Genomic DNA, 27,451 nt, shown 5'->3' on the forward strand with positions numbered 1-27,451 from the left:
GCAACATAATAGGAAACCTTGAGATATGCTGAAACAAACTATTTAAATTCTACCCCTTCTCCTGTGCTCTTTCAGCTACCAGAGTTTTATCATCTACAACAATATCCTATCTCATCCTTCTTTCCTGTTCTGCTTTAAGCACCTGCAAGACCTTCTGAAATGTGTACATTTTACACAAATAAATTACCAAATCGAACACACAGCAAGTGACAAGACATACAGCTGCTCTTTAAAGCATGTATGTTGGATAGTTCCGTTCATACGTTAATTTTTCACTACACTGTTTTCTTCAATCACAACTAATTTCCTAGATAGGTCCAGGTATTGTTAGTCTACAAGAGCCTTGATTTTCCACAAAACCTTTTGAAGAAACGGAAGCAACATTTTATACCCTTCTCATGTGTATTGGCTATTCAATCAGTTTATACATGAGTTTCTTGAGCACTCCTGGAAGTACTGGATACTTCGAAAAGCAACAGGTCCCTAGCTGAAGACAAACTGCTCCAGAACATCTTATTTAAACAGACTTTCTCCATTTCTTTCACAAGTTTTCCCCCAAGTTACTTAATGGGTCTTCAGATTCAATAGCACCGCCTCAAGAAAAAGAATCCCAGGGATAAGGCTATTTGGCAATAAGTAATTACACCATGCAAAGCTAGAGAACCATCCCAAAGTTCCCAATATCAATGTAGTAAATTCAGTTGCCAGTTTCCTTCCTTCCGCTTTCGAAATACTCGTGTCTCAGCTAATGCAGATGCAAGAGGAAAAGACAGTTTTACATGGTGAAAAATGTCAACATAAGATTAATTCGTAATAAAGGTAAATTTATGTAACTGTAAAATACAGTATTTGTATCTGACAACCGTGAATAAACTTGGAATTAAACGTGTCGATAAGAAGAGGAACAGGGTCTGTATAGCTACAGAAGTCTGCAGTAACAGCAGATAATAATAGGATTTTCAAAACTGGGAGAATGCTGATCACAGCCCGTTGCAAAGGATGATTTTGTTCCTCCCACCTAGAATTAGCAGAATAGAGAGACTCAAATCCAAACACAACTACCACATACCTCTCCTCCATTAACAAAATCCAGGACAAAGTAAAGCTTTTCCGTTGTTTGGAATGAGTAATGTAATCCAACCAAAAATGGATGTTTCACATTTTTCAAAAGCACATTACGTTCAGCCATAATATGTTTTTGCTGTAAGGAAGTAAAAGATCAATAAGTAAACAGGAATGATTTTGTAATTAAGGGGAAAAGGAAGGGAGGTGGGTGGAGAAAGAATATTTCTCTTCACCTCTTTCCTATTAAGAACAATTTTTTTCTGCAGCACTTTGACAGCATAGTATTTCCCGTCCAGTTTTCGTTTTGCAAGAAGAACCTGTGAAATTCAAAACAAATAAAGAAATGTGATTGTTGCAGTTCACATTTTATTAGTAATAATTTCATAATTTCAGCATAACTGGAGAGTATTCATGCTATTTTTTCACAATACAGTTTCTTTGCTTCTAATACAGTCAGTCAGCAATATAATTACCAATAGAGTGAGCTTACAGTTCAGTAAAAATCTGTCATGATAGTGGTATCATGGAAAACGGAATTATAACATTTATTTTCCATGACCTGCTGAATCTCTATCAAGATCAATTTCAGCTGTTTTTCTGAGTTTTAAAGATAATTTAATGAAAAACAACAACTTGAAAAATAACCTGAAAACAAAGATTTCAAGAGGGATTCTCTGTTGCATCTTTGCAGAATATCAATATTTAAGTCACTTTTCAATGGGCTGTTGCTCACGCTGCTCCACAGCGTTAGCGGTTTGATAAAACAGTCCATGCCAACAAAGGGAAATGCATGATTTGTACTCCAGCTGCTGCATAAGCACAGGGGTACCTCCCTTCCTCTCTGGGGAATACGGAGGATCCCTATTGCTCTTAACGAGAACGGGAAACGCTCCCTTTTGTTACTCCCAACAAGTGACCAAGGCAGCCAACAACTACCACACCAGGGAAAAAAATGGCAGGGCTATAAAGAAGCAGCAAGAGGGATCCAATACGACAGTTTATATGCCACCCTAGACTGCTACCACTTCCAAAACCTCTGGCCAAGTCTCTAGCCAACAGTCACTATGCATAAGATACCAGCTAGCATCCTTGCACCAGGATAAGACACAGTAAGAAGAAAGCTCACCTTGCCAAAGCTGCCTTTCCCAATAACTTTCAGGAAATCAAAGTCTGTTGGTTTAGCACTGAAAGATATTTAGCAAGGAGACAGGTCATCTGGGTAGAAATTCCAAGCTTTATAGCTGTACAGCAGTCTAGTGTAGCACTTGAGTTGTAACGTGAGAATAACGGTCTGCTAGCACCCTCCTTTATTCTTCATTCCACCCAACACCTAGACTTCTGCAGACCTTCCCTCGGAGGCAATGACTCCTCTTCATTTTGCAATTCCATTTTCCTCCAGGGAAAATGTTCAAGTTGCATCCTTTGAGTTTATTTTATAAGTTTAAGGTTAAGATGTAAAGGAGGAGCAAGACTGTTCTTTTATTTTCCATAGTCTAGTTTCTTGTAACTTTTAAGTCTCCATTTCCCCATGACTTTTCCTGGAGCTTATTTCTCATTTCCAGAGGGCCAAATGGATTGTCAAGCTTACATGAGGGAAGGAAGGAAGGACCAAGTTTGTTATCTAGTCTCTCTTTGCTTATCCCATCCTTCCCTCCATCCATTCCTCCCTCATTATAAATTACAGCGAGAGGAGGGAGGCCCTAACACCCTCCTCTTCTGTGTGTGTATGTATGAATTCACTGTCAGTTTTTCCACTTCCCACATCACCACTCCTTTCAGTTTTTCCCAGGATTCCCTTACTTTTTCCTAAATACAATTCAGAGATATTTTTGTCAGCAGAACAATTATCCACGTTTTCAAATTCCAAAACAAGTTACATCACCATACACCTCTCCATTTATTGCCCCTGAAGGGAAGTACTCTTAAATTTCATTTCTTACTGCAATCTATTAAGTATTTCCTCCTGTTAGCCCAGGACAAATCTGTGAGGAAAGCAAAACCAAAATAGCAGTCTTCTCCTAGATGAGAAAAGCACAGATTCACACAGAACTGAGAACAGAAACTCTACAGAAGACACCAAACAGAGAAGCAAGTTATGACTGCAGTAACTAGGTTTGTAGTATCAACAAGGCAAGCTTCTCCTTTGCCATGCATTAAAACAAACTTGTTTTCAGAAACTGTTCACATTCTTAACAGTTGTGGGACCACTCCAAAGACAGAGAGGTCATCTCTGCTATAGCATCCTTAAGTAAAAGGATAGCAGACTAACAAAATCTGAAGGTGAAAAGGAAAAAAAGTTTTTAAAATGGTTGTTTATTTAGCACAGGATTCAATGTTTTGCTTCCTCCTGAGCAGTGCAAATCAACAAATAAAGGCATATATCCAAAGAATTTTTCATACTATTAACAATTACACTCAGTCTAACTTTTCAGGTTTTACAATTAATTTTAATAAAATTTCATTAAAATGAAAATTTTACATTAAATTGAATTACATTTTAATTCAATTTAATTGAAACCTACTGAGGATTTCCAGATGGTCCCAAGTTGATATTCTGTGAGGTAGAGTTTAACTGTTGGGAGACAAAGAGGTTTATTTTTAACACTTTTTTTAAAATTCTCTTTTATATTTCAACCAATATTGATTTCAAAATACTAATTTGCTCAATCCGTACCTTTACACTTGTACATTAGATTTTTAAAGGGATCTAACATCCAGATTGTGAACTTTGTAAGTTGAAATATCTGGCCATCATCACCTTGTCACAAATTATTTCTACACACATCACATTCAAGGATGAAGGTAATAAAACAATTGTGTCCAGACACAGAGGACAAGATTAGGAATGAAAATTTAAGAGCGGTTCAACAAGCAACTTGCTCCTCATCCAGAACTTAACCCTTTCTGTATTTGCTCTAGAAATGTATTTTCTACCTCTTATTCTAAATTTTCCAAGATCCCACCAATAAAATAATTTTAAACCCACACTGTTTATGCAAGAATAATTAATGCTTTTAAAAAAACAAAAGTGAACATTCTCCCCGCCCCAATAAAAACATTACCAACCTTCTCTATTCTGACATTAAAGGTTAACTAACTTAATTCCAGGAATGACATGAATCTTACACAGCCAGACAGAATTTGTAAATTACAGGGAGAGGAGGAAGCCACTATCATTAGGTAATTTTCGCCACTTTGTTTTTGATTAAAAAAAGCAGTATTTGTACCCTCATTGTGGTTTTGGACTTTATCAGAGAAGGATAAACTGCATTCAAATACAAGTTACCTGGGGGACAGGCTACCAAGCATCACAAAACCAGTACTCCTACAGAAGCAGAGGATGCCCTGACAGCAGCGCTGGATGCTACTATTCACTAATAAAAGCCAATCACACAATGGTACTGGACAGTTTTAAAAAAGCTACTATATAAAAGATTTTTTTCTTTTTTGAAGGCTTGTTTTTGTTCCTTATCGTTCAGCTTCATCATTTACAGTAACTATGAGAAGGTGAATTTTCTATCAAAAAGTATGGTCCAGGCCACTATGCATTAGCTCTCTTCCTATTTTGGAATTTGTTGTGGCATGACACATCATTAATTTTCCACAGAAGGTTTAGATCATTCCACATTACTTAAAATACCTTTCAAAGGAAGAGGAAACTGGTATTTTAAGCTGTATGCTCACAGTGCTGTCAAACACTTAAAAAACCCCAAAAAGCAAGCAGCAAAACCCAGCATCTTTGGAAATGAAACTTTCAGAAAACACTAGATCTGCTGTGGATCACACACAAACCAAAATGACAACTCTTACATCTTTAACAGGGGCTGAATAAGAAGAGAAGTACTAAGATCACATCTGTATGCCAAGAAGCCAGCCATAGAGAAAACAAGCTTAAATATGGCACTTCTGCCTTCCTAGAAATACTCCTTTTTTCAAACGGCACTGTTTCTGAAGGCTGTGAACTAATTTTCAGACAAAAGAGGCTTCAGACCTCACACAGTGTTATATGTGAAATGAAATCAAATCCATCCTTGCTCCTGAGTGACTTCTAGAAAGACTGCATTTTTTTCACCCTGAGAGAACTGTGTTTCTCCCCCTTTTAAAAAAACAACACACAAGCAAACAAAAAGACAATTAAACATTCAATCTCCCCTGCTCCTTGCCAGATGTTCTTAGCAAGAATCTTTGAAGAGATTGCAAAAACTGCGACAGCTAAGCTATGACTAAAGCTGTGTTTCTTTAACCCGTATAGCAAGTGCGGAAGAAGCAAGACAAAGCTAGCAATCACTTTTACCCCTCTCTGCAGTTCACATCTGACAGAAAAATATCTTACAGCCCACAGTGGAACAGATTTATTTAAAAGAGCATGGAGGGGATTTATTGCAAAACCAACCAGTAATTTTCAGTAAACAATATACCTAAGATTGCCCTCAAGTAGCTAAAATTTAAAAGACTCTTCTACTTCTATTTTATTACCTTCCGACTGCTCCTTTCATCCTCATCTTCAGATGGATCTGACTGGTGTTTTGGGTTATCCATCTGAAGAAATGCTCTGACATCTGGGCTAGAAACACAGTTAACTTCATTAGCACACCGATAATCTGCATGATTTTCAGCCATAACCATAGGAAGCACAGGATTAAACAGCAGCATACAGAGGAGTTACTCATCACAAAGTTTTATATTTAAGTTCTGGTAATTAAGGACTGTGTAGAAGAAATGCTTTTATAGCAACATAACTCAACTGCTGAATGTGTTACATACAGTACCTAAAATTTTCCACTTGCAAAAACCTGACATTTTAAAGTATATGTACGTGAAGACTTCATAAGGAAGTGCTCTGCAGAACTGCACTAAAAGGTAATTATTAGAAGAAAGCATGAGTTCTAACTGGCTAGCAACCACCAGGAAACCAACTTTCTTTCAAAAACCTGAAGAGTTTAAAACCATTTTTAGTTTTCCAAAATTTATGAAATAGTCCAACACAATACAGAATGAAATACACAGTCTGTATCCCAGAGAGAGACGCATGTCCCAAGAGATACATGGTAATAACGTTCCTGTCCCCATTCGCTTTGAAGTGGAAGATGGTGATTTTGTACTCAGAATGCATTCTGGCTGGGTACTGTCAAGACAACATGAAGAAATCCTTCCAGTCCGCTGCAGGACACAAACGCTATTCTTCAGGAACCGGCAAGAGAGACTACAGGCTTCCCACAGTACCTAAGGAGATGCATTTTAACTTCAGCATTGGTTTCTAGCTTCTGTCTTGGTAGGGGCTGGGGGAGGAGGACTGGGAGAAAGGAGAGGAGAATTCCGAGAACTCGCTCCCAGGAAGCAAGGCTTACCCAACAGTAAGTTCAAAGGAATTAACATCCTTCTTAACCACAGCATAGTGAGAGAGTAAAGAATAATGTAATACAAGTGAGGCAAAATTAATTCCTAAACAAATGGGTATCACATATAGCCTATATACCATTTAAAGAGATGACCTGAATCTTTCAAGTTCCTTCAGTTCGCTAAAAGGCAGCCTGCTTATCAAGGAAGAAATCTTACCTAAGTTTCAGAGATAAGGTTCTTCAAGAAGGTCTCAGGGCAGCCACTGACAGCAAACTCTGCATGAGCCATTCAGTACAAGAAAAGCACTAACGTACCATGGAGCTGCTCTTTTATCTTATCCCTAGTATATCTAAACAAGGGTAGTTTTATACAAGAAGCAGATACACTTGCTTGGCTATTTTCAATCCATTTCACCCTCCACACTTCTGTAAAGTGAGGATCAGAAGTAAGAGATAATCTGTTTCTGACATTTCTCCAGCTCCTGTATTTCATATTGGCATTACTGAACCTAACTCATGTCCTATGCTATCTGAGGCTCCAAGTCTCCATTGCTTACATTCTGTATTCCTAAACCCTATTTGAAATCTGTTCCAGTTACCTTCAGCCTTTCAGGTTTAAAGTACAGCAATAAGACTGTTCACACAACTTCCCACCATCATTTCAGTTTAATTCTTCCCATCTTATATGAACTCCAAATTCTGATCTATTTCAGGGTCTGTCTTGAATCCTGAATCCCAGGAAGACAAAAATCACTGTGGTTTGACTATTGTAGTAATATTGGTTCATGATGCAACAATTTAAGTTTCAGAATCTCTGGATATCATAAAATCAAGAATAAAAAGCTATGGTTAATGCTTTTCACAAGACAGAACAACAGAACCAGACCTTAATTACCTTTCAGCGTTAATTATTCTGGACAACTGGCCGATTAAATAGAGCATGTTGTAATGCATCTCAAATAGTTACTATAGTAACTTTGTCCATGACTGAATTCACAGCAGGACAAAAATTTAAAAAAAAATCCGTTCACAATAAACGGCTGCTGTACAGTTGCATGGTATTCAACAATCTCCGCAATACATGGCGGCCAGAAGCATAACTGATCAATGTTACATTGTTCACATTTGTAATTTTAAAAGCACTGCAAAGAAGTAGTGATTAAAAAGTTTAATGTACCTATTTCTTAGCCAAGATTGCAGCAAGTTATGCAAAATGCTATATAGATTGGTAGGACTTCTATGCTGTATTAGCTCACATGTATTAACTCCATGTATTTTAAAATACACTGAAACTATTCCTAAAATAACCTCACATACGAAATTAAAAGGATCAAGAAAACAGTTTAAAAAGGGATGCTCGATATACATTGTACATATACTACCAGCAAAAGTTGTTTTTTTCTGGATTTTTATGATTGACTGGATAAATTTAGTTTATGGATTATCTCTGAAATCCACAAAGGGACGTCAAGCTCCGCCTAAATATGGTTCCTTCTGTGACACTCGTTCTGCACTAGCCTTCCTGCAGAAACATACGAAGCCACAGAAAAATTTTGGACACACCCAGAAGTATGAACAAGCCCAAAAAGCCACACAAATTTTGAAGCAAAACAGTAAAATTAATTGCCAGTGACAGAACCTTAATGTTTAAGACACACTTCATTTAAATAATGGTGCCCAGCTCTTCCCTCTTCTCCACACACTTTAAAAAAAGAAAAAAAACCCCAAAACTGCTATCTTTCTTACAGAAAGCAAAGGCTCAAAAAGCCATAATGTACAGTAACATTTCAAAAGAGCACAACTAATGTAATGCAAGGTTTGCTTTCCCCAACATGGACTGCAAGATCTTACAATCCAGGGGTTTCACATTCATTTTTACATTAAGCAGATTTTTAAAATCGGAAAAATCTAGTCACTCTGATTTTCTTCTAGGAAACAAATGCAGACCCCCGCTCCTCACTTAAAGAACTGATAACTCACTTCCCCACAGAGGTTGTGGGGGTATTGTCATCCTTGGGTTCTTCAAGTGTTATGCAAATGTTCTCATTTTCATTAAGGAGCTACTTTGGACTATTTAAAAATAACTACATTACATCTTTAATGCATCCTCTATTATACATTTGGATTCAAACAGATTTTCCTTGGACATGTTCTGACAGACAATTAAATGCATTAATTTTTCAGTGAAGACCTACATTTGAGGGGGCGAGCAGTCCAATTTGAACAGTTGCTCAGTGACGTAGGGGGCCTCACAGTGCTCACAAGTAACAAACTCCCAGCTCCTATTCGGGACATCAGTCAGCAAGGGGGACGCGTTATCAGATCTCTATCCCTTCTGGCTTTTTTTTTTTTTTTGGTGCCTTCCCATCCAGAAACGAGGACATCATCATGAACCATCCTTAAGCTTTTAGTGAAACAGTTTTCCTAGGCAGGACTTAAAAATTTGACATCCTGATACTGGTTTTAATGCTTAAAAGATGTAATGGAAGGTGGACTTCCTTAAAATTCTGTGAGAATGCATAACCCCCTAAGTCTTCCTTGTACATTACTAACTTTACATGTTATTTTACCTAATATCAAATTTAATTAGCACATTAAAACAAAACAGTCTAAGAAAGCAAGGATGTGGACTATCTTGTGAACACTCAGTCACCACATATTCCTTGAGTAGTTTATAGCAGATTTTACAAAAAACCACCAACCAACCAAGGCCATAAAGTTTTCGTATTTCTTCACTAATAACATTCATTGGCACATAGAAAAGGTGACAGATTATGTCATTATTAATATGATTTGTTACAATGGAGCACTGCAAAAAGTAAAAGCTCACTCCAGAAAAACAAAGTACCTTGCAGTTATTTAAAGAAAAACACCACAGAAGTTACTATAAAGTTAAATGCTTTTGCACTGAGTTGTGAATTAAAAGCTTGCTTTTTCTCCCACTGTTACTTTAAGGGCAGGGAGGAGGAGAACAGCAGAAGACAAACTTCAGTCTCTATTTTTATTGTAGAACTATGCCTAATAACCTTTTTATTTAACACACTTTCAATAGCACCAAAACACTTTCTAAGACCTATTTCTTAATACCGGTTTAAGTTATTTTTAACAGATCAGACATGCTAAGTGCCACGTTAAAGAACACAGATTCAGCTACAGATGCATTTGAGCGTAAAACAATTTTAAAAGCTCACAAAAATTTAAGAAGGCAAGTGGATTTGAGGTTTGGCTTTTTTTTTTTTTTAAGCACACAATTTTGTGATGTGCATAAAAAAAGAGTACCATTTTACCTTTGGAGAACAAATATAGTATGTTTTGAGACAAAATATTTGGTACTTGGACATACTGACAACCAAACAGGGGAGGAAATTGTGCTAAATAAAACCAGTGTCCTTTCCTAATGTAACAAAACAGATTAGCTTTCAATTATTAGTTATTTTAAGGTGCTTTCTATTCTTTCCCAGAGAAGAACACTACTACGACCACAAGCCTCACAGTATTTGTTCTAGTGGAAAACCATTCCACTGTAAAGACTTTGTTTTGAAATTTTTTCCACTTATCACAAGGAAGTAAATATAAAATACTCCTTTTTTCCAAAGAAGAAAGGAAGTACATATTTCAGGTTAACAGGACATTAAATAGTTCATTTGTTGGGAAAAAAAAAATCATCTGACTGCACACTGCAAACTGCAGCAATATTCTGTCAGAGTTGTTTTTTTTTCCTGTGGGAAATGGGCAGTTTCACAGGTTGTACAGATAGGCTAATTAAACAAAGCATATGTATTAAAGATATTTACTCAACACTAAAGCCATACATAGAGCTTTACCGTTTTACTAGTTCAAGCAACATAGAAAGCTGCATGGATTTAGTTTAAACTGATTAGGTATAGATTTAAACTGAAAGAAAAATGCAGTTTACCCCCCAAACCAGTTCACACACAGAAGCACTATCCTCTAGATTTCACTGGAGCTGACTGCATATCACCATCTCTCATTCATCACCGTCCCACTGATGGAGGTTAACACACCTGCAGTTCTTCTGACAGAGGAGTTAATGTGCAAGCTTATTTATTTGCTTTAGGCAGGTCAGCTTGGTTATCCCAAACCACCTAAGCAAGCTGATTAAGCTACCTCGTTAACATGCTTAAAACAAGTTCTGGAGTACACACATGAACCGCTCTAACAAAAGGATGCAGGCAGTGACTTACTCCCAGCAACACAGTAGCGACTGACAGCAGAGGTCTCAAACAGTACAGCCATCAGCAAAAACCCACCTGCCCTACAGCAACAGAGTTTACACTGGAATCTGCACCCCTTGAATTAAGATCAGTTAATTGCCTGCAAGTTTATTTGTAGATCAGTTTTCAGAAAACAAAAACATTTTTATACTGTTCATCAGTCTGTAGATGTTTCCTGAAGGAATGAACAGCCATATTAAAGTTTATATATTATACTTAAGAGCACTGAACAGGTAAAATACATTTTCTGGTTAGAAGTACTTAATTTGCAATTTTGTATTTCACATCTCCTGTATTAAATAGTCCTTATAAAATAGAAATGAAACTACTTACTGGTTGCATAGCTCTGGCTGTCTAACTAAATTTTGAATGAATTCATTCAGTCCTGCTCTTCTCTGTTTAATAAAATCTGGGGGGGAAGGGAAAAAAAAAAAAAAAAAAAAAGATTTATTACAATGATCAGTCCGCTTGCAAAAAAGACATTTTCAAATTTAGGTTTTTTTAGGACTTAAAACAGCAGTTAAAGAAAGATTGGTTCACCACTGGTTCAGAACAGGATTGCTTCTACATATGAAAATCACAAGCTTAAAACATTCAAGTGAGGTGAGAGAACAAATTCCAGTTTCTCTGCAACACTGCTTGAAAATGTAGAAAGCCAGGTGGATTAAAAGTGCACTGAAGCGCTTCAAGAACAGTGTGTAACCACAGTAGGCTACCCTGTGCAGCCTTTGTTGCACGAGTGAGCCCTTCAGGACCTGATTCCACTCAAAACCCCCCCCCACAGGCAAAACTTGACATCAGTTGCACAAGTCAAGTTTTTACACAAACAGTCCCACCAAGCAGCATATTTCCATAATATATGTATGGCAGCGGGAAAGTTGCACAATTCATCCCACCAGCAGGCACTCAGATATAACCATTAAAGATAACTAAATAAAATGCTTTCCTTTCAGTTTCGCACATCGTCTCTAACGTAAAAAAAAAAAAAATCCTCAGAATCTCCAAAGCTTAATCACCCTCATCCAAAGCTTAAGACACGTAACTTTTCTTTAGCAATATGGAAAGATACACAAGGGATTTGAAATAGAAAGAGAGCTCTAACATGAAATAAAGTGTAAAACAGAATAATCTTGTCTTCCGTTACTCATATCAACAATAATTTGTATGGAAAAAGAGTATTTAACTTGACTATTAACTTCTAAGGCATTCCAATGACACTGTCACATATAGATTACTGACAACTATTAAAATTTTAAATTAAAATTAAATTTCAATTAAAAGCTGTATTTCAAATATTAAGGAAAATGTTCATATTGTTTCAGGGATATAATCCCTAACCCCTTGTTACGGTATTTAATAATCCCAAATTACTGACATCAAACAGGAAGGTAAATTTGCATAAAGATGTTACAGGAGTCACCAACATCAGCAGTTTCAGTATGGTGGATATACAATGCCATCAGCCACTCTAAGCCTACAGAGCTATCCATGTTGTTGAAGATAAAACACCTGCATCATGTCAGCTCAGATGTATTCTGTGATCTTCTAGTTCTGTATTCTGACTGGTTTCTATGATTTCCCTCTGCGCCATTTCTGAAGTTAAAACAAGATTAATTTTGAAATAACCTAAGTGACAATAAAAATGGAGCGTTTAGTTGACAATGTATTTCATGACAGTATTTTTGGTAGATTTTGGGAAAAGGGATATATAAGTTTCACTCTACTGCACTCCAGTGCAACAGTACAATGCTGCATACCCAAGCATGGATTTACAGAATTAAAATACCTTTTCAACATTTGCAAAATATGCAACTTATTTCAGAAGCCAGCAGAAACATTACATCAAAGCTTCAATAAATCACTGTTAAGATAAAGAATTATTTAAATGAGCATCAAGGCTCCATCTCCACCCTGCCCCCCAGCAAGAAACATCTTGAGAACTATTTAGTTTCTCATGCTTCAAGGATTTCAGCATAGTTCACAGAAATTTAAAACAAGTCTGAGGACTTTGTTTTACATATATAGTTTTAATCAAGTTTTAGGGTTCCCCCCCCATTTAAACTCCAGTTTCCTAAATTTGACTCCAAGAAATCCACCTGTACATTTGGCTGTACAGCAGACTAGACTGCATGACATTACTAGGTCTTCAGCCAGCTCTGAAAACCCCAAGGTCAGAGGAAAGGAAAGAAACCAAAACAAAACAAGAAGTCCCTGTACACACATTACATGTAGAACTTTTGGCAATCATTTACATCTTCATCAGAAGAGGACATCAGAGCTTGGATACTTGCATTTGATTATTTTAATAAAAAATAAAAGGGAGTTTCACATCAGGAATGTGATGGTTAACTGTAACTGCCAAAAATTAATTTGTTTGAAAGAACTAACTCAAAACAATACATCCCAAAAGTTCAACACCTTTGGATCCATTTGTTCTTCAGCAAAGTAGAAAATGAAATGCTTGAAACGCAGGAGGAGGTGAAACTACAAACACAGTCTGATCAGATCAGCAAGCCAGGGGAGGGTGGGAGGTTCCCAATGACTGTGAGGAAAACCCTTAAGTAAAAATAGCCTGAAAGAAGGGTATAAACACACAGAGCAAAGGCCAGGGCTTCTCCTTTGCCTTTTTATTTATTCATCGGTGGTGCCACCTAGGTTAATTCAATGTGCTTTACAAGTGATTTTTCATTAGTATTTTGATGTGGACAGAGCAAGCTTAATTGGGACCTATGACTGCTAACTGGATCACATCACGTTCACATCAGACAGGCTTCTGTAAGTGGAACAACAACAGGAAGAGGTTCATTTTCATCTAAACTGTACAAGGAAGCACATTTAGATACAGAGAGTTTAAAAGCCTTCAAAGATAAATCCTTTAGTTATTTCACTTTTCGGGGGGGAAGTCACACAAAGGAAGTTTAAAATTTACTAGGCATATATTTAGAAGAGTCTAGGTTTTGGCTTTTGCTTTTATAGAAGAGAGATTACACCTGACAGTTCAGAATCTCTCACAATCCTGAATATGGGAGGGTTGGGAGGAGCTATAGCCTTCAGCACAAGAGAGGCACTGGGCCACTAAGCAATGTTCACGATCACAAGGTAGAATACCTACCTACGCTAGTTCCTGTTCTTGACTGAAGCATGACTAAACTTTGGTTTAGTCACTGTTTTGAGGACTGGTGTAAAACTCATCTAAGATAGCTTCTTGTAGGCTGGAATAGATCAATTTTCATATAAAGAAACTGACAAAATGAGTAACAAGATGATAACTTACCAGGATCAAAATTATCTCCAAATATTCTTTTAGCTGGAATCTTCAGGTTCATGGTGGGAAATTGCTTCTTCAGCTGAAAAGAAAACACATACAATTGGACTGTGCTTAGACATCAAAGTACCTAGAAATAATTGCATTTTGTTTGTTTTCTGACAAACAGTTTGAACATCTGATTATTAGTAATTCTGCTCCTCTCCGCCATCTTCTCTACTCATACACTCAGGGGAAAAAAACAAACCCAAAACAATTGGTATTCAGCTTGTTTGCACCAGTCATACCCTTTTAAATTCAAAGGCCATCTCACTTTAGAAAGCTATGGACTATGGCAGCTATCTTCTGCAAATTGCCAAAACGATTTTCCACTTGCCCCAGATTAAAAAACGTTGGCTACAATTTCAATATTGGTTTTATTCTCCTCTTTACTTCCTTCCTCCAATTCTCTCTCTCTCCTGGGTGTGTTTTTTTTCTTGCTTGCTTGCACAGGCATGTATGCATGAGGTTTAAGACGGGTTGGGGATACAGGCCTCTGGGTTTTGCCCAAACAACATTCTTAAAGCTTTTAGAAACCACAGGTGGTCTACCCCCAAGTCAAAACTGTAAATAGATGAACAGCCAGTTTTACAATGCTGCATTTGATGATCTGATTATATTCTACACTCAATAAACTGACCAGAAGATCTTATACAACAGCACTGAATTTATCAAAAAAAAAACCTGACATGAGCCAAGCCCTGATTACATTTGCTTCATCTTCAAGCACTCCGGAAGAGCAATCTTACTCTCACCCTCTTTAAGAGAGTAGTTTTCTAATACAGTAGCTGGCAATTCTTCTTTCCTTAGAAATAATCAGTACCTCTTCCAGTTAGCAGCACAAGTTCTTTTTGGTGTACTATACTATATGAATTACACTGAGTAGACACTGGACTAAATGTCCTCCTGGTTATGCTTCCCCAGGACCTCCACCTCTATGCACATTAGAAAGACCAGTGCTGAACAAACTTCAGCAGAGCAATGCTAATCTGAACAGCAAGAGCATGTGGCAAAGGGAACAGGATCACCAACAGTCACTCTGCAGGTATGGAAAAGGGGATACTTTGTTTTCACACTGCCTGCAAGTCTATCCCAAGATGCAGGCAAAGCATAGCATGGTGTACCCAGGCTGACTTCAGCTCAGCCCTTCTAAGACAGCTCCAAGCTCACTGCCTACATTTGTATACTACCGCCACATAAATCCATGCTCAGTGAGACCGAAGGAAGAAGAGCCCGACTACTTCCCATAGGGGCAATGGAAGGGAAATGGAGGCACAGACAGCTGGTAATCTTTTCTTATGGCGATCACAAAGGAATTATTTCTTCCTTTGTTAAAGCAAAGATTGTGGGCTTTAAACATGAAGAACTGGAGAAAAGTATGGACACAGGACACCTAATAGACTGCACATCTGGGCAAGTATTTGCCCCACTTGACCACTATGTAAAAGGGGCAAAATCGCCTTCAGCAACTAAGTATGGATTTCTTGGGTTCGTTGCTAGAAGAGGCCTATTTTGTTTGGACCACTGCCACAAAATTTGGCTATGAAACTGCAGGTAGGAATTGCCATGACTGACTTACCAGGAAGTTTATATTAAGAAACAAGGATTTGTTCATTGCTTTCAGTACTTCAAAGTAAAACACTTATTTTAAGAGAAATTTATCTATCTAGATGTTTTAAGTTTTGCAGTGATTTTTACCATCACGAACAAATGCACACTTCAGATGTTTTGACAACCAGTAAATTGGAAGTTTCTCTCATTATACTATGATCCAAGCAACAATAAAAAAACCTGAAAAATAAGTGGATTTTGAGTTTGAAATTCAGACAAACCAAAGTTTAAAAACCCCACCCTGTCATTTTCTTTAAACAGGCTCCGATGGTTATTGAATGTTGACTCAAACTACTCAAGAGGGAATTAACTCAAACCATAACACTGCAAACAAGTGTTACCCCATGCTATTCTGGCATGATTTCATAGCTTGCCTTTTGCTTACCGTATTGTAGAGTTTATCAAACTCTGCATACCGTCTGAAGACAAACCATTCACTTCGGCCAACTGAGACCAACACTTTGTAAACCTGTAGTAACAAACATAAAGTTATTGCCAACAGCAAAGTTTAATAAAACCTCCCAGGTTTAATCCTGTGGTGGAAATAAGGGCAGATTGTTAAGTGTATTGTGTAAACGTACTTGTTGAGCTATATATTTCTTACAGCTAAGTCACACAGACACCAACACAAATGATTAAAAGAACAATTAGAAGAGTCTGGTATTTTACAGAATTTTTTTAAACACCAGGTAAGCAGAAACTAACACCAAAGCTGATTTACTGGAGTTTCATAAATTAGTTCATATCCAACAAGAACACCTGGCCATCAGATAGTTGTCTATAAAAATTTGCTATGAAATATGTTAACAACTTGATAATCCATAATAAAGACTAGTATTAAGGAAGTAAAGCATTTGAACACCGAAGATTGCCTTCACCAAAAGCTAAAGAGAAAGCACATATGGAAGGCAGTTATAAAGATAACTGTTCCTTGCAACATCTTGAATACATATTATAGTCAGGATCCTGGCAGATGACACAATTGTTCAGGGGGGAAAAAACGCTGCTATGGCCGAAATACAGCACAGATTACATAATATGCAGCACTGGGATCAAGGGAGGCGTAGCTGGAAACTGCTGCACAGTTCTGGCCATTCAAATCCCATGGCAGCAGAGGACTCCTGTAACTAGACAGTCAATCCCTGGCTTCATAAATCTGGTTGACAGCTGAGTGTCCAGCAGGCTTCTCCTGTCTCTTATGCAACTAGCTGACCTCCCTTCTCCACCCTCCTGTACTTCCAGAAGGAGCCTGGCTATTCCTTCAGGGGAGAGGATGGGCACAGCAAGGAAATGAGTGCAGAAAGCTACTAATTCCTGATGTAGAAAACTGGATCAATGCCCCAGTCTCCCTTCTGTCCTGCAACGGCAGCTTACCTCTCCTTAACTCCCTCAGTGAAAGTGGTAGCCACCACCATCAGTTCCTTAGCCTGAGATCTGCATTCATGCTGCGTTAACTGCTCAAATAAGCTGCTTTCAGTCTTCCCTGGGGAACACAGGAGGCTGGATAGAAGCATCCAGTCAGATGCTGATGAGACTCTTCTTAGAAAACTATCTTTCCCTTATACTGCTAAACAAGCGTTAGCATAAAACCTAGCTACACACCTTCTAGAGCCTCCCTAGACTGTAAACAGCAAAAGCTTCAGCTGCAAAGACTTAAGTACTGTCCTCCTGAACTGGATCGCTGTGTAAGATACCAAGTCCTGCAAATAATGTTCAAACACACAACATCTTCACTCCCCATGAATGCATGGCAGATCAATGCCAACAAGCTTAAGAAGCAGGCCATGGGCAACTTCTTAAATTAGCAAGGCAAAATGCACAGCCTGCAAAGTGCACAGGCAAGCATAACTTAGGATACAAGATGATATTCACCTCCTTGGCAACCTCAAAATTAAAACAGTTTTGTTCTCGGAGTAGCTAGCTGTAGAACTGACACAGTCAACATTTTTTACATGAGAGAGCATAAAAAAAACGTATGAGGTCATCCAGTTCACACCATCACCAAAGCTCCTGCATACCCAACAAAGGAGAAACTGCAAATTCAATAGTTACGGAAGCACTGAATGGTAGAACACATACGATATCTACAAAGAATCTGGTAAACCCCCAAAAAATAACATGTCTTTGGGCCGTATTACTACTCTCAGCTACACCTATGTAATGATTTAGAGAGATGTGCAATGCCTCTTTCTAGAAAGGCGGAGGGGACGAATCTAGCCTTACTTAGATAATAACCTTTTCAAATCTAATTACTCCTAAACCAAAACTAGTCTTAGAAAACTCCTAAAACACAGATAAGATGTATCCACACCTTGTAATATGTGGATAAATAAAGCAAAGCTTTGAGAACGGAAAAAGGAAGAAAGAGAAACAGAATTCCTGAAAACATCACAATCATCACCACAAACTATCTTCCCAGATACAGACAGGATAGGGTCCAGCTATTTCTGGATGTGACACATTACTTCACAAAAGAAGTCACTGAAATTAAAAGGCATCAACTCTGTTTTGGTAGCTCATGCTCCTGGATTAGATATTCAATTTGTATTAAACAAAGATAAGTAAAAAGGCAGGCTGTTTTCCAATTTCAAGAGAGCAAGCATTGAGAAAGTAAAGAAACTATTAAGTGTCAACAAAATAAAAAAACAACTCCACAATTTCCACAGGACTGGGGATTAGTATTATACATCACAGGTCTGAGACAAAGTTTCCAGATTTAATCAAACAGCACCCTTGAAAGAGATTTTTTAATAAGCCTTTTTATGATGGGGTGTGAAGGGAGACAAGAACAGGTCAGAAGAGAAAATTAAGCCTCAAACATCAAACAGCATAGGGATAAAAGTGAGAAATCCAAAACAAAGCTATTTGGCAAAACAGGCAAAAGAATGGCCCACTATGCAGCAAGGACAGAATACTAATTAATATAGCCTAGAGATGGTCCAAAACAAGCAAGTATTTTGCTCTTTTTATGAAGAAAGTGAATGCTGAATCTTCAGGAAAAGGCAGGACAGTGAAATAGAGTGGATATAAATAGAGGCTGGTTACCATGAATTAAGTGGACGCAAAAAAGCTTCCCTGCCAGAATGCCCGAAAAATTCAAACATGCAATTATTTGTCACTAAAAAAATATTTGTAGTAAATGTATCAAATGTATGCAGTGTTTAACAAAAACAAATCAAATATTCAATAAAAGGTTATGAAAATGCTCAGGAGGAATTAAGAGTTCATTTCCAAAGACAAAACTGAGAAGCTTGACGTATTTATCAGAATGAGGACTGCACAGAGACATGATTGTTTTTAAAAATGCTTCATCAGGGCAAGTGCGAGGGGAAAAAGAAGAGCTAGTAAAAGCTAAGTTGCACATACTTGTCTTGTTTCCATGCCAGCCTTAAGTGAGCCACTGTAAGGTTTGAGCTGGAATTCATAGTTTCTATTCAGACCAGTAAGATTCTACAACAGTCTCAGAAGCAGTAGCGACACATACTATAAGCAACAGTAAGGTGAAGATTATACAAAATAGTCACCTGAAGTCTTTGCTAGCCTTCATCACTTCAACCTTTCCTTTCACCCTAAGGTTCTTACTGCTCTTCATGGAAATAGCACTAACATTGCTACCAGAAACAGCTATACCTACCACAAATTTGTTAAGAACTGTTTCCCTGCACACCCCTCTCTCACTCCCTGCCAAAAGCAGTACCGATGGGCTCCAGTCATTACAACACGGCTACAGAAGAGGAAACACAGTAAAAGCACTGACAGACACATGCTGGAATTCACAGTTCCTACCATGAAGTTTAGTATGACCCCCATTTCTGTTATCAAATCCTAAAATATATGCGATAATACTCAAAAGCTTGGTTGTGAAAAGCAGTTCTTGTCAAGCTGCTAATTATTCCCTGATGCAGAAAGCAGAAGCCACCATGACAAAGTGTACCTCCACACAGTGCAAGCTGGGTTGGATTCCTTTCCCCCCCCTCAACCTGCAACTTCTGATGTTTCCTACTCTCACCTGTGCAGCTTTCTAAAGGGCATGCCCAAAGAAAGTGCCTTTAAGTTGCTAAGGTTGTCACACAGATCTTTAGGTAAAATGACCTGGAAATCACAACACTAGTATGTACCACACTGGCACATTTTAACAGCAGAACTGCCAGCATTGAGACAATAAAACAAATCTGTTTTGCTCAAGTTTAGACTTCCATGAAGTTTTTCCTGCTCATTTGAGTTTCACATGCATGCAGCAGTTTAAAGTATTAATAAAGTTCCCTTTCGCTTGTTCCCTTTACCAGCACACTCCTTCCCCAAATTACATCTTGATACACTTGTAGAATCAAACAGCATTATTATTCTCTGAGGAAGACAGGTGAAGAGGAAAGGCAGATATATAACTCAAAGTAAATCTCTGTTTTGTTGTATTCTTCAGACAGCGACTCAGTCTAAGGGTGTTTGCATTCCACATCTGAAGAGTGACTAATTCACTAAAAAAAAAAAAAAAAAAAAAAAAAAAAAAAAAAAAAAAAAAGGCAGCTTAGAGGAAGTTGCACAAGAGAAATGAAATAGTTTGAGCTTTTTAAAGGAAGTATTATGATGCTGTCTTTACATCCTAGCATACATATAAGCAGAACAAAAATCCATGCCACACTGTTTTTCAGTATGCAATGCAAAGAGTTTCCCTACAGAATGGGACGACTTTACTTCCAGAAAGCAAGTCAAATTTGGAGGCCAAAAAAGGAAGAGGGAGGGGAATGACAAGGAGTGGAAATGGGAACAGGATAGGAAAAAAACTCATAGGCATTAGAATCAGAAAACAGGAAGGAAGACAGAAAAAAGGTCTTTCAAAAATTTTTTTCTTTTACACAAAAAATTATAAAAGTATAATAGACTATCTACGAAAAAACTGGCAAGTTAAAAAAACACCCAACCAAAAACAAAACTACACTTTTACTCCTTTACAAAATAAATTTTTCACAAAAAATCATATAGGATGCCAAATCTTAATCTGATTTGGTACCAAAATGTTATCCCTGCATTTGGACACTTACGTATTTTATATGAGAAAATGCTGCTATTTGGGGGTAAAAATACCAGAAGTTTGTAAAGCCGAATTCTTTTTGCAGAAAGCGACACAGTTAAACACTGTAAAACATTCACAACTTCTCACCCTGGACTATGGCCAGTACTCACAAGAGCAAGTGAACAGATTTCCATAAACCTGTTGAAAATAATACCAAGCTTACCAGTAAAAAAAGAAAGTAGCACTTCTAGGCACTAATAGCCTACGCATTTGCCTACAGTGCTTACACTCTTACATACTTACAGTGAATCTTTTTTTCTTCTCTCTGTGTTCATCAGAGCTGGGAATGCTAACACTTGGGCAGCTTTCTTTGAGATCCATTGTATGCGTTCTTTTGACAAATTTGTTACAGGACCCTGCTTTGGGTGTTGCAATCAGAAGGTATCTTCAACGGTATTGATCCAAGATACGCAGCTTTTCTTGAGAAAATGTGAATTCCATCATGTAATCTTAAAGTGAACATAAAAGGAAAATTAAGTACAGGAACACTTAACTCACAGTGCTAAAACCTGTGTGACAAGAACTTTTCTTGGCAGGAAATGCACTTTAATATGCACATATACAGCCATAATCATTCCAATTTTGCAAACTGTTTCATGCTTGTGGTCCTTTGTTGTTTCACTGAAATCACTCACGTTCTCTAAGGACACAAGTGCACCCAAAAAATCACTGGGTTGTGCAGACATCCTGGAAATAGATTTGGGCCCACTACAGACAATACTTTGAAGGAACAAAGATAGAGCACAGAGAAATAATTAAAGATGACAACCTGGTATCAGACATCTGAGAAAAGCCACTAACATGTACATTCAGAACAGTTTGTTTCAAAAACAAAGGTTTTCAACTGCATGAGTCTGTACCAGAGGGCATTTCAGATTTGTCAGAACACGCTGAGTGTATTTAATTATCACATCAGAGATGAAAGACAACATGAGAAAAAGTAATTTTTCATGTGAATTTTAGAGAGGGACACAAGTAGCATCATGTGTCTGTCTGAATATTCACCTTCTCTGCTCCCTCTTCTCCCATACTTGACATACTTTATGTTTAGCAGAACAGTAAGGTCATCCATTCCCTTCAGTAGAACAGTTAGCTTCCTTGCAGAACTTGAGAAGGGCACAAGACAAGAGAGAGGATAAAGCCATCAAAAAGGCAGAATTTAGTATTAACTAGATGCCTCTTCACTCACTGAGGGACAGTAATCTCCACACCTGCCTTGAGCACAAACAAATTGTTTACTGGACCCCACTGCAAACAACAGGAACTTCAGCACTGCGTAAGAGCAGCCGAAATTAATGCTATGTAGCTACAACCCTCTGTTCAGGCCTGCACGGCCATCTGAAGTGTTTTAGTGAATGCAGCTCAGTTTTTAGAACATACTGTGTCTGACCAACTTACAAACATGAGAAAAATTTTTTAGGAAGAGGAGACCTCAGTTCTCTTCAAAAACACCCAGAGGAAAAAGGAGCGCCCAGTTCAACATTTAACTCCCTATTTTCTTAAAACACGGAAGTATGAAAGTGAACTGTATACTTCATACCATAAATTTCCAAAAAGCACAAACTAATCCAATGCAATTCTGCTATTAGAGAGACACCCATATTTATGTTGGCATGAAGGCCAAAGCCCCTGGAATCCAGTGAAAAGATTTGTTCTTGATATCCAACTAGTCTCAGTCAGTTGACTATTTTTCTTGTTCTCAAAAGCCAGATCATCTCTCTGGTTCAAACTTCGTGTTATTATTCCTCCTGTAGCCATTTAACATTAAGTAATTTTCAAAGATCTGGTGACTTTAAACATAAAGGAGTGTTTGAAACCACTGTAATCACAGCTAAGTGATAGACCATCCATACTGCAACATATTCAGAGAACTATTTTTAGTTACATCTGCATTTACCTTAATTTGTTCCTACTTCACTGATTAGGTAATTACAGGGTTGAGCAGGGTTAAGCTCTGCTGCCGCCGCCGCCCCCCCCCCCCCCTTAATTGACTATAACACAGCTCATCCAAGCCAGTTACATAGCCTTTGAGTTCAAATTGGTTTCTCTTTTCCTTTGGCAAGGCACTGTTAAAAGCTTTATTACAACAAGGCATAGTTCCCATTTTCCACAATTTTACACTGGCGTGGGATTAAGACTGTTCTTCACCCATTGCCACACACTAAAATTAAGATCTAAAGATTAACTGTGCTCTTCTCCATCATAAGAGGTCCACTAAAATAGTCAATAGGCACCACTTTCAGTAAGTGTTTTGCTAAGCTTAGACTTTACTAAGCACTTATGTCAATCTTTAGCCACTTCAGGTCCAGCGCCAGAAACTGCGAGCAAGTCCCTGTGTTCATGTGTCTTCCTGCTCATCACAGAAAAACAAGTAAAGCTTTAAAATGGATTAGGTGTTCCCTGACTAATATCACTCACCGTCTTTCTCCTCTTGTAAACTGACATTCATTACAAAGATTCCTAACATGCTTGCACTCATTCTCACAATATAGGCTGTACTTCTCTCTTCCCTTTCATTTTTTATTCTTGGTGTCATAGTTTTAAATATCAGTACAGGAGCAGTATGGATTAAAAGCTGTAGTCCAAAGAGTATCACTTGGAAGACTGAACTTTATTCTAGATCTGAAGTTGAAAGATCTACGGAAAACAAAACGAGGAAGTGTCACCCAGATTAATTCAGGAAGAGTTTATTCATCTTACTGGGGAGAAGAAGAAGAAATCATCCGAGAAGCTGAAACTGCAATGTTCGTATTTCTTTCTTCAGGCTGCCTGGAAGATCACTGGCTGTGATTATTTTCCTTTCCCTGAGGCACCTCCTCTGAGTTGTGCCTGGGTCACCAACACTAAACTGAACTGACAAACTTGGAAGAAATGCATGTTCAGTTTGCCACTAAGCTCCAGAGGACCAGAGCTTTCTTTCAATTTCTATTTGCCATGAGCATATCAGCTCTTGAGAGCTTCTTATATCTGAACTGTAGGTCCTGACTGTAGAAACAGGGATAGATTTGCCTTAATCTTTGCCGTGCTGTAATTTAGGAACACAGCTGTAGTTTTAGCAGCAGGTAAAACCACTAATGCTGTGGTAACTACATGAAGAAATAACGGAGAGCAAACAGTAGAGATGTATTTCCATCCACAGCTTCAAAAGTGCAAGCTGCAGTGTCTTGAGGGTTGCCAGATACAAGTGAATTTAACAGACACTGTCAGTTGAGAAGTCTCTGCCTCTGGTTATAGCTTTTCCTGTAACTAAGAATAAGTAGCCCCTGGCCTCAACTTTGGTAACAGGTGGAAAGAAGAAGGAACTTTAGAAAACCAGGTAGCAAAATAAATCCCCTTAAATCATACTTGGGCACTAGTGAAAGAGCATGCAGATAACGCAAAACAGGTTAACACTGAAACCAGTGTTGTCCCGAAAAAGTTAAAGCTTTTAAGTCGCTACAGCATCTAGACCTGGAACAGGGGAAGGCACAGACAAATGCGTTAGAGGAGAACAGAAGTCACGCATCCTCCTGGCAAAGTTTCAAGACTATCAACAGCTACACCATCCATTCTCTCCATGGTGGCTGTCAAAAGGCAAGGAGTATTTTCACCGTTTCCTGCAGGAAGCTGCAACAATGTCAAATTTCAGGCTGACCCTTGCCTCTGGTGAAGTAAGAGCATGGCAATAACAGAACCCTGACACTATCAGAACATATATAGATCTACTATACCCACAAATGAATAATTTTTTGAATGCCTTACAATAAAATATTTTGTGCAACCTCATGATAGCTACATGCAACAGGCAAACATGACGTAGTTTAGTGATACATGGCAACCTGCTTTTACTCCTTTCTACATAAGCTAGGCTCAAACTGTATCAGAAAAGGTTTCTTAAGTTTAATCAGATTATTTTATTCTGTACTGAAACATTTTCTTTTCTTTTTTTAAATGATAATGGCCTGAAGACGATACCATTGTCCAACCAAAGACCCTTGTTCTGGGTGCTCACGAGTCAATCTCTGTCAACAATGTTCAAAACTAGATTAGGAAGCTGTGTACTCACCTGCTGCCTCTCCAGCTGTACCCAAATTGCCTTAAATGCCTCTAAGGCCAGTGCAAATCAGCTATCATACTCAACTCTGAGTAATACAAGGGAAGCGGGGACAAGCACAGTAAAAAAACCCCAAAAGACAGTCTCCCTGCAAGCACGCTTGGAAGAATCACCAGGATCCATACTCACCCATTAGAACAGAATGGGCATTTCCCTACACACTAATCGTCCACCTAGAAAGACTTACTCTAGAACTGAGTCACCAGTAAAACCAGCTGCTGAAAATCCCACCTGAGTGTGATTCCAATTATTGAAGGAACTTGCATATGCAGAAACAGAAAGCAAGATACAGGAGACAGTCCTATTATTCGCCATAAACATTACTCTATTTCCTCTTACTTTAGAGAAAGTATCATCTTTGGCATACTTTTCATCACTTCCTCAGTCTTCTCCACAAATATCCTGATGACTCAACGTATCACTGGACATTACACAATCTTTGAGAAAGCCCAGAAAGTCAACTTTTTCTCAACTGCTGTATGATGAAATAGAGTGTTCCACTCTCTTGTTACCAGACAAGCAGCTGACGCACAGAAAATGGGAGACAAGACAGCCAGAATCCAATGCAACAGAAACATAGGATGAGCAGAGCCAGGGACTGTAGAAGTCACATGCTTCAGAAAGAGTCAAAAGCAAAACACGGATCGCTATCTGTAAAGAGAGACGGATGGCCAGAAGCTGTTGCATAACTAGGTTCTGAAAAAAACAGGTTTCACATAAGCCATCCTTTTAAATACCACATACATATGATTTTTAATACAGGAACACTAAACACCAGTGCAGACCTCTAGAAATATTCCAGCTACAGAAGAAGGAGAGCACTAACCAAAACACTCTGGCCAAGCCTTGGCTTATCTCCACACTCCCTTCTAACTACAATTTGAGAGAAGAATTGAGAACCCAGCCACTGGTATAAAGGAAAAAGCCTGCTCCCTGTTTACACACCCACCCACCACCTTGCATTTTTAAAAATCTCCACCAGCATCACTATGGAAAGCGAACCACTACTCTGCAGCAATGTGGGCAAAGTCCAATTCAACGGATTCTTTCTACTTGTAGAAAAGGATAGCAGCTAAAGTGAAAACTCAACTGAGGGACAGAAATAAGTAATTCCTCTTTTTTTGTCTCTATCAAAATTACTTCAGAGAAGTCAGGCAAACATTTCCTTCCCATGATTCTACTGCACCCAAAAACATCCGTTGTGCCCCACCTCCCAAAATAAGCTCCAGTAAATTACTTTAACTGGTATATAACAAGATTCGTGGCTTGGACTGGATCTATTTGCATTCATGTTTATTACATGACAGAACACAGGTTCTTTGCTGTGATAAGCAAACCCTGAGTAATAAAATGGGTCTGAAGAACAAATACTGCCAGTAAGAGGCAGCTGTCTTTTAATCTTCAACACAGGTCCATAATAATTTCATCTTTAGCCTGTGTCCATAGTATCTGGGAAGGTCACCATGTGCCTCAGATGGTATGACTTACACAAACAGCAGAGCACATAAAAAAATCAAGTTTGCATTACACTTGCTACCTGCACGTTTCTTGGCATGCTTCCTCAGCCTTCCTACACACCAGGTCCAATTAAAGTTAAATGTAGATGCCTAAGGATAGCACAGACCAAAAGTTGTAGCAACAGCACTGTGAGCTACTTTCAAGTGGTCTTACAGACAGCTGATACCAGCCGCTTGCAACATAGTCAGTTCTACATAAGAGGGCAGTCAGACTTCAGTAAACACAAAGCAAATAATCCCAGCCTCATTTTGCCCCTCTTGATGAAAACTAAGCGAGAGAACTCCAAATTTCAATTCCAGATATATTGCCCATTTTTTTACATGACCTTCAACAAAAGTCACCAACTGTTCTCCCTCTGTTTCACTGCATAAATACAGGAGAATTCTGATCTATTTAAGATTGATGTTATTGCTAATGCATCGAACATGAAGAAAGTTACTGGATTTTATGTACTATAATTGGCAAAAGGGTAAAATCCATACAAAAGCATATATCTGGATTTTAAAATAATGAAATACGTAAATCCAAGCTACAGTTCATAATCCAGAAAACACACTTTTGAAGTCTGTGCTCTACAGAATTCACAGCTGCCTAGAACCATAAAGCTGCTGGATAATGAAAAGGCAACAACTTAAATACTGGAATATAAGAGGCAAGTGAGAGAAAGAGCCTTTAGCAATATCCAAATCGCATGCCCAGTGCACCACCACTTGATTCCTCATGTTATATCAGTGCAACTACAGCTAGCATTTTATGTCCATTCTTCAAGGACAGTTTACAAACTCCTGCAGGTAAGAGCATGTGTTGATCTCTCACATATTTCAGTGCTGCAGAGAGAATAAGAAGATGTTTCAATTCTATAAGGATTCAGAGAACAGTTGTTTATGCGTGTGTAACAGAACTTGGTGCAGTAACGTCAGATGTGGTGAGACTGTAATTTACAATCAAAGGTGGGAATCAAGGTTGGAAAGCAATTTTAACACAATTCATCATCATCACGTAACCACTAGTGACTACTTCTTCAGCTTTAAAATTGTCAAGGTTGTTAAAACAACCAGTACTTGTCACTGACACGTGCAAGTTAAATATGCTGTATTTCTGACCTAAACGAGTATCTGAAAATATCTTTTAAGAAATAGGCCAGTTTTCTAGCTTTAAGTTATTAGAAATACCACGCATGGAGACTACCTTGACAACATTAACAGTGAACTTTCC

At 38.2% G+C, this 27,451-nt stretch overlaps 1 protein-coding gene across 9 annotated transcripts in view; it reads right to left on the bottom strand.

The window, feature by feature from the left end:
- Window positions 1–27,451, bottom strand: part of SGK3 (serum/glucocorticoid regulated kinase family member 3) — a 62,242-nt gene that overhangs the window by 8,435 nt on the left and 26,356 nt on the right. For 6 of the 9 annotated variants that reach the window (XM_050891545.1, XM_050891538.1, XM_050891540.1 and 3 more), the window contains exons 2-10: window positions 20,869–21,074; window positions 15,940–16,023; window positions 13,914–13,986; window positions 10,973–11,048; window positions 5,542–5,629; window positions 3,588–3,637; window positions 2,192–2,249; window positions 1,299–1,382; window positions 1,070–1,201 (exon numbers count right to left, since the gene is read on the bottom strand). In XM_050891545.1, coding sequence (XP_050747502.1) covers window positions 1,070–1,201; window positions 1,299–1,382; window positions 2,192–2,249; window positions 3,588–3,637; window positions 5,542–5,629; window positions 10,973–11,048; window positions 13,914–13,986; window positions 15,940–16,023; window positions 20,869–20,946 — 723 coding nt within the window. In that variant the 5' untranslated portion in view covers window positions 20,947–21,074. Of the gene's footprint in view, window positions 1–1,069; window positions 1,202–1,298; window positions 1,383–2,191; window positions 2,250–3,587; window positions 3,638–5,541; window positions 5,630–10,972; window positions 11,049–12,148; window positions 12,228–13,913; window positions 13,987–15,939; window positions 16,024–16,464; window positions 16,495–20,868; window positions 21,075–21,630; window positions 21,680–27,451 lie in introns of those variants that run through there. The other 3 variants (XM_050891542.1, XM_050891544.1, XM_050891546.1) reach the window with 3 other exon arrangements.

The sequence above is a fragment of the Gymnogyps californianus genome, chromosome 2, assembly GCF_018139145.2.
Source record: "Gymnogyps californianus isolate 813 chromosome 2, ASM1813914v2, whole genome shotgun sequence".
Taxonomy (NCBI): Eukaryota; Metazoa; Chordata; class Aves; order Accipitriformes; family Cathartidae; genus Gymnogyps; species Gymnogyps californianus.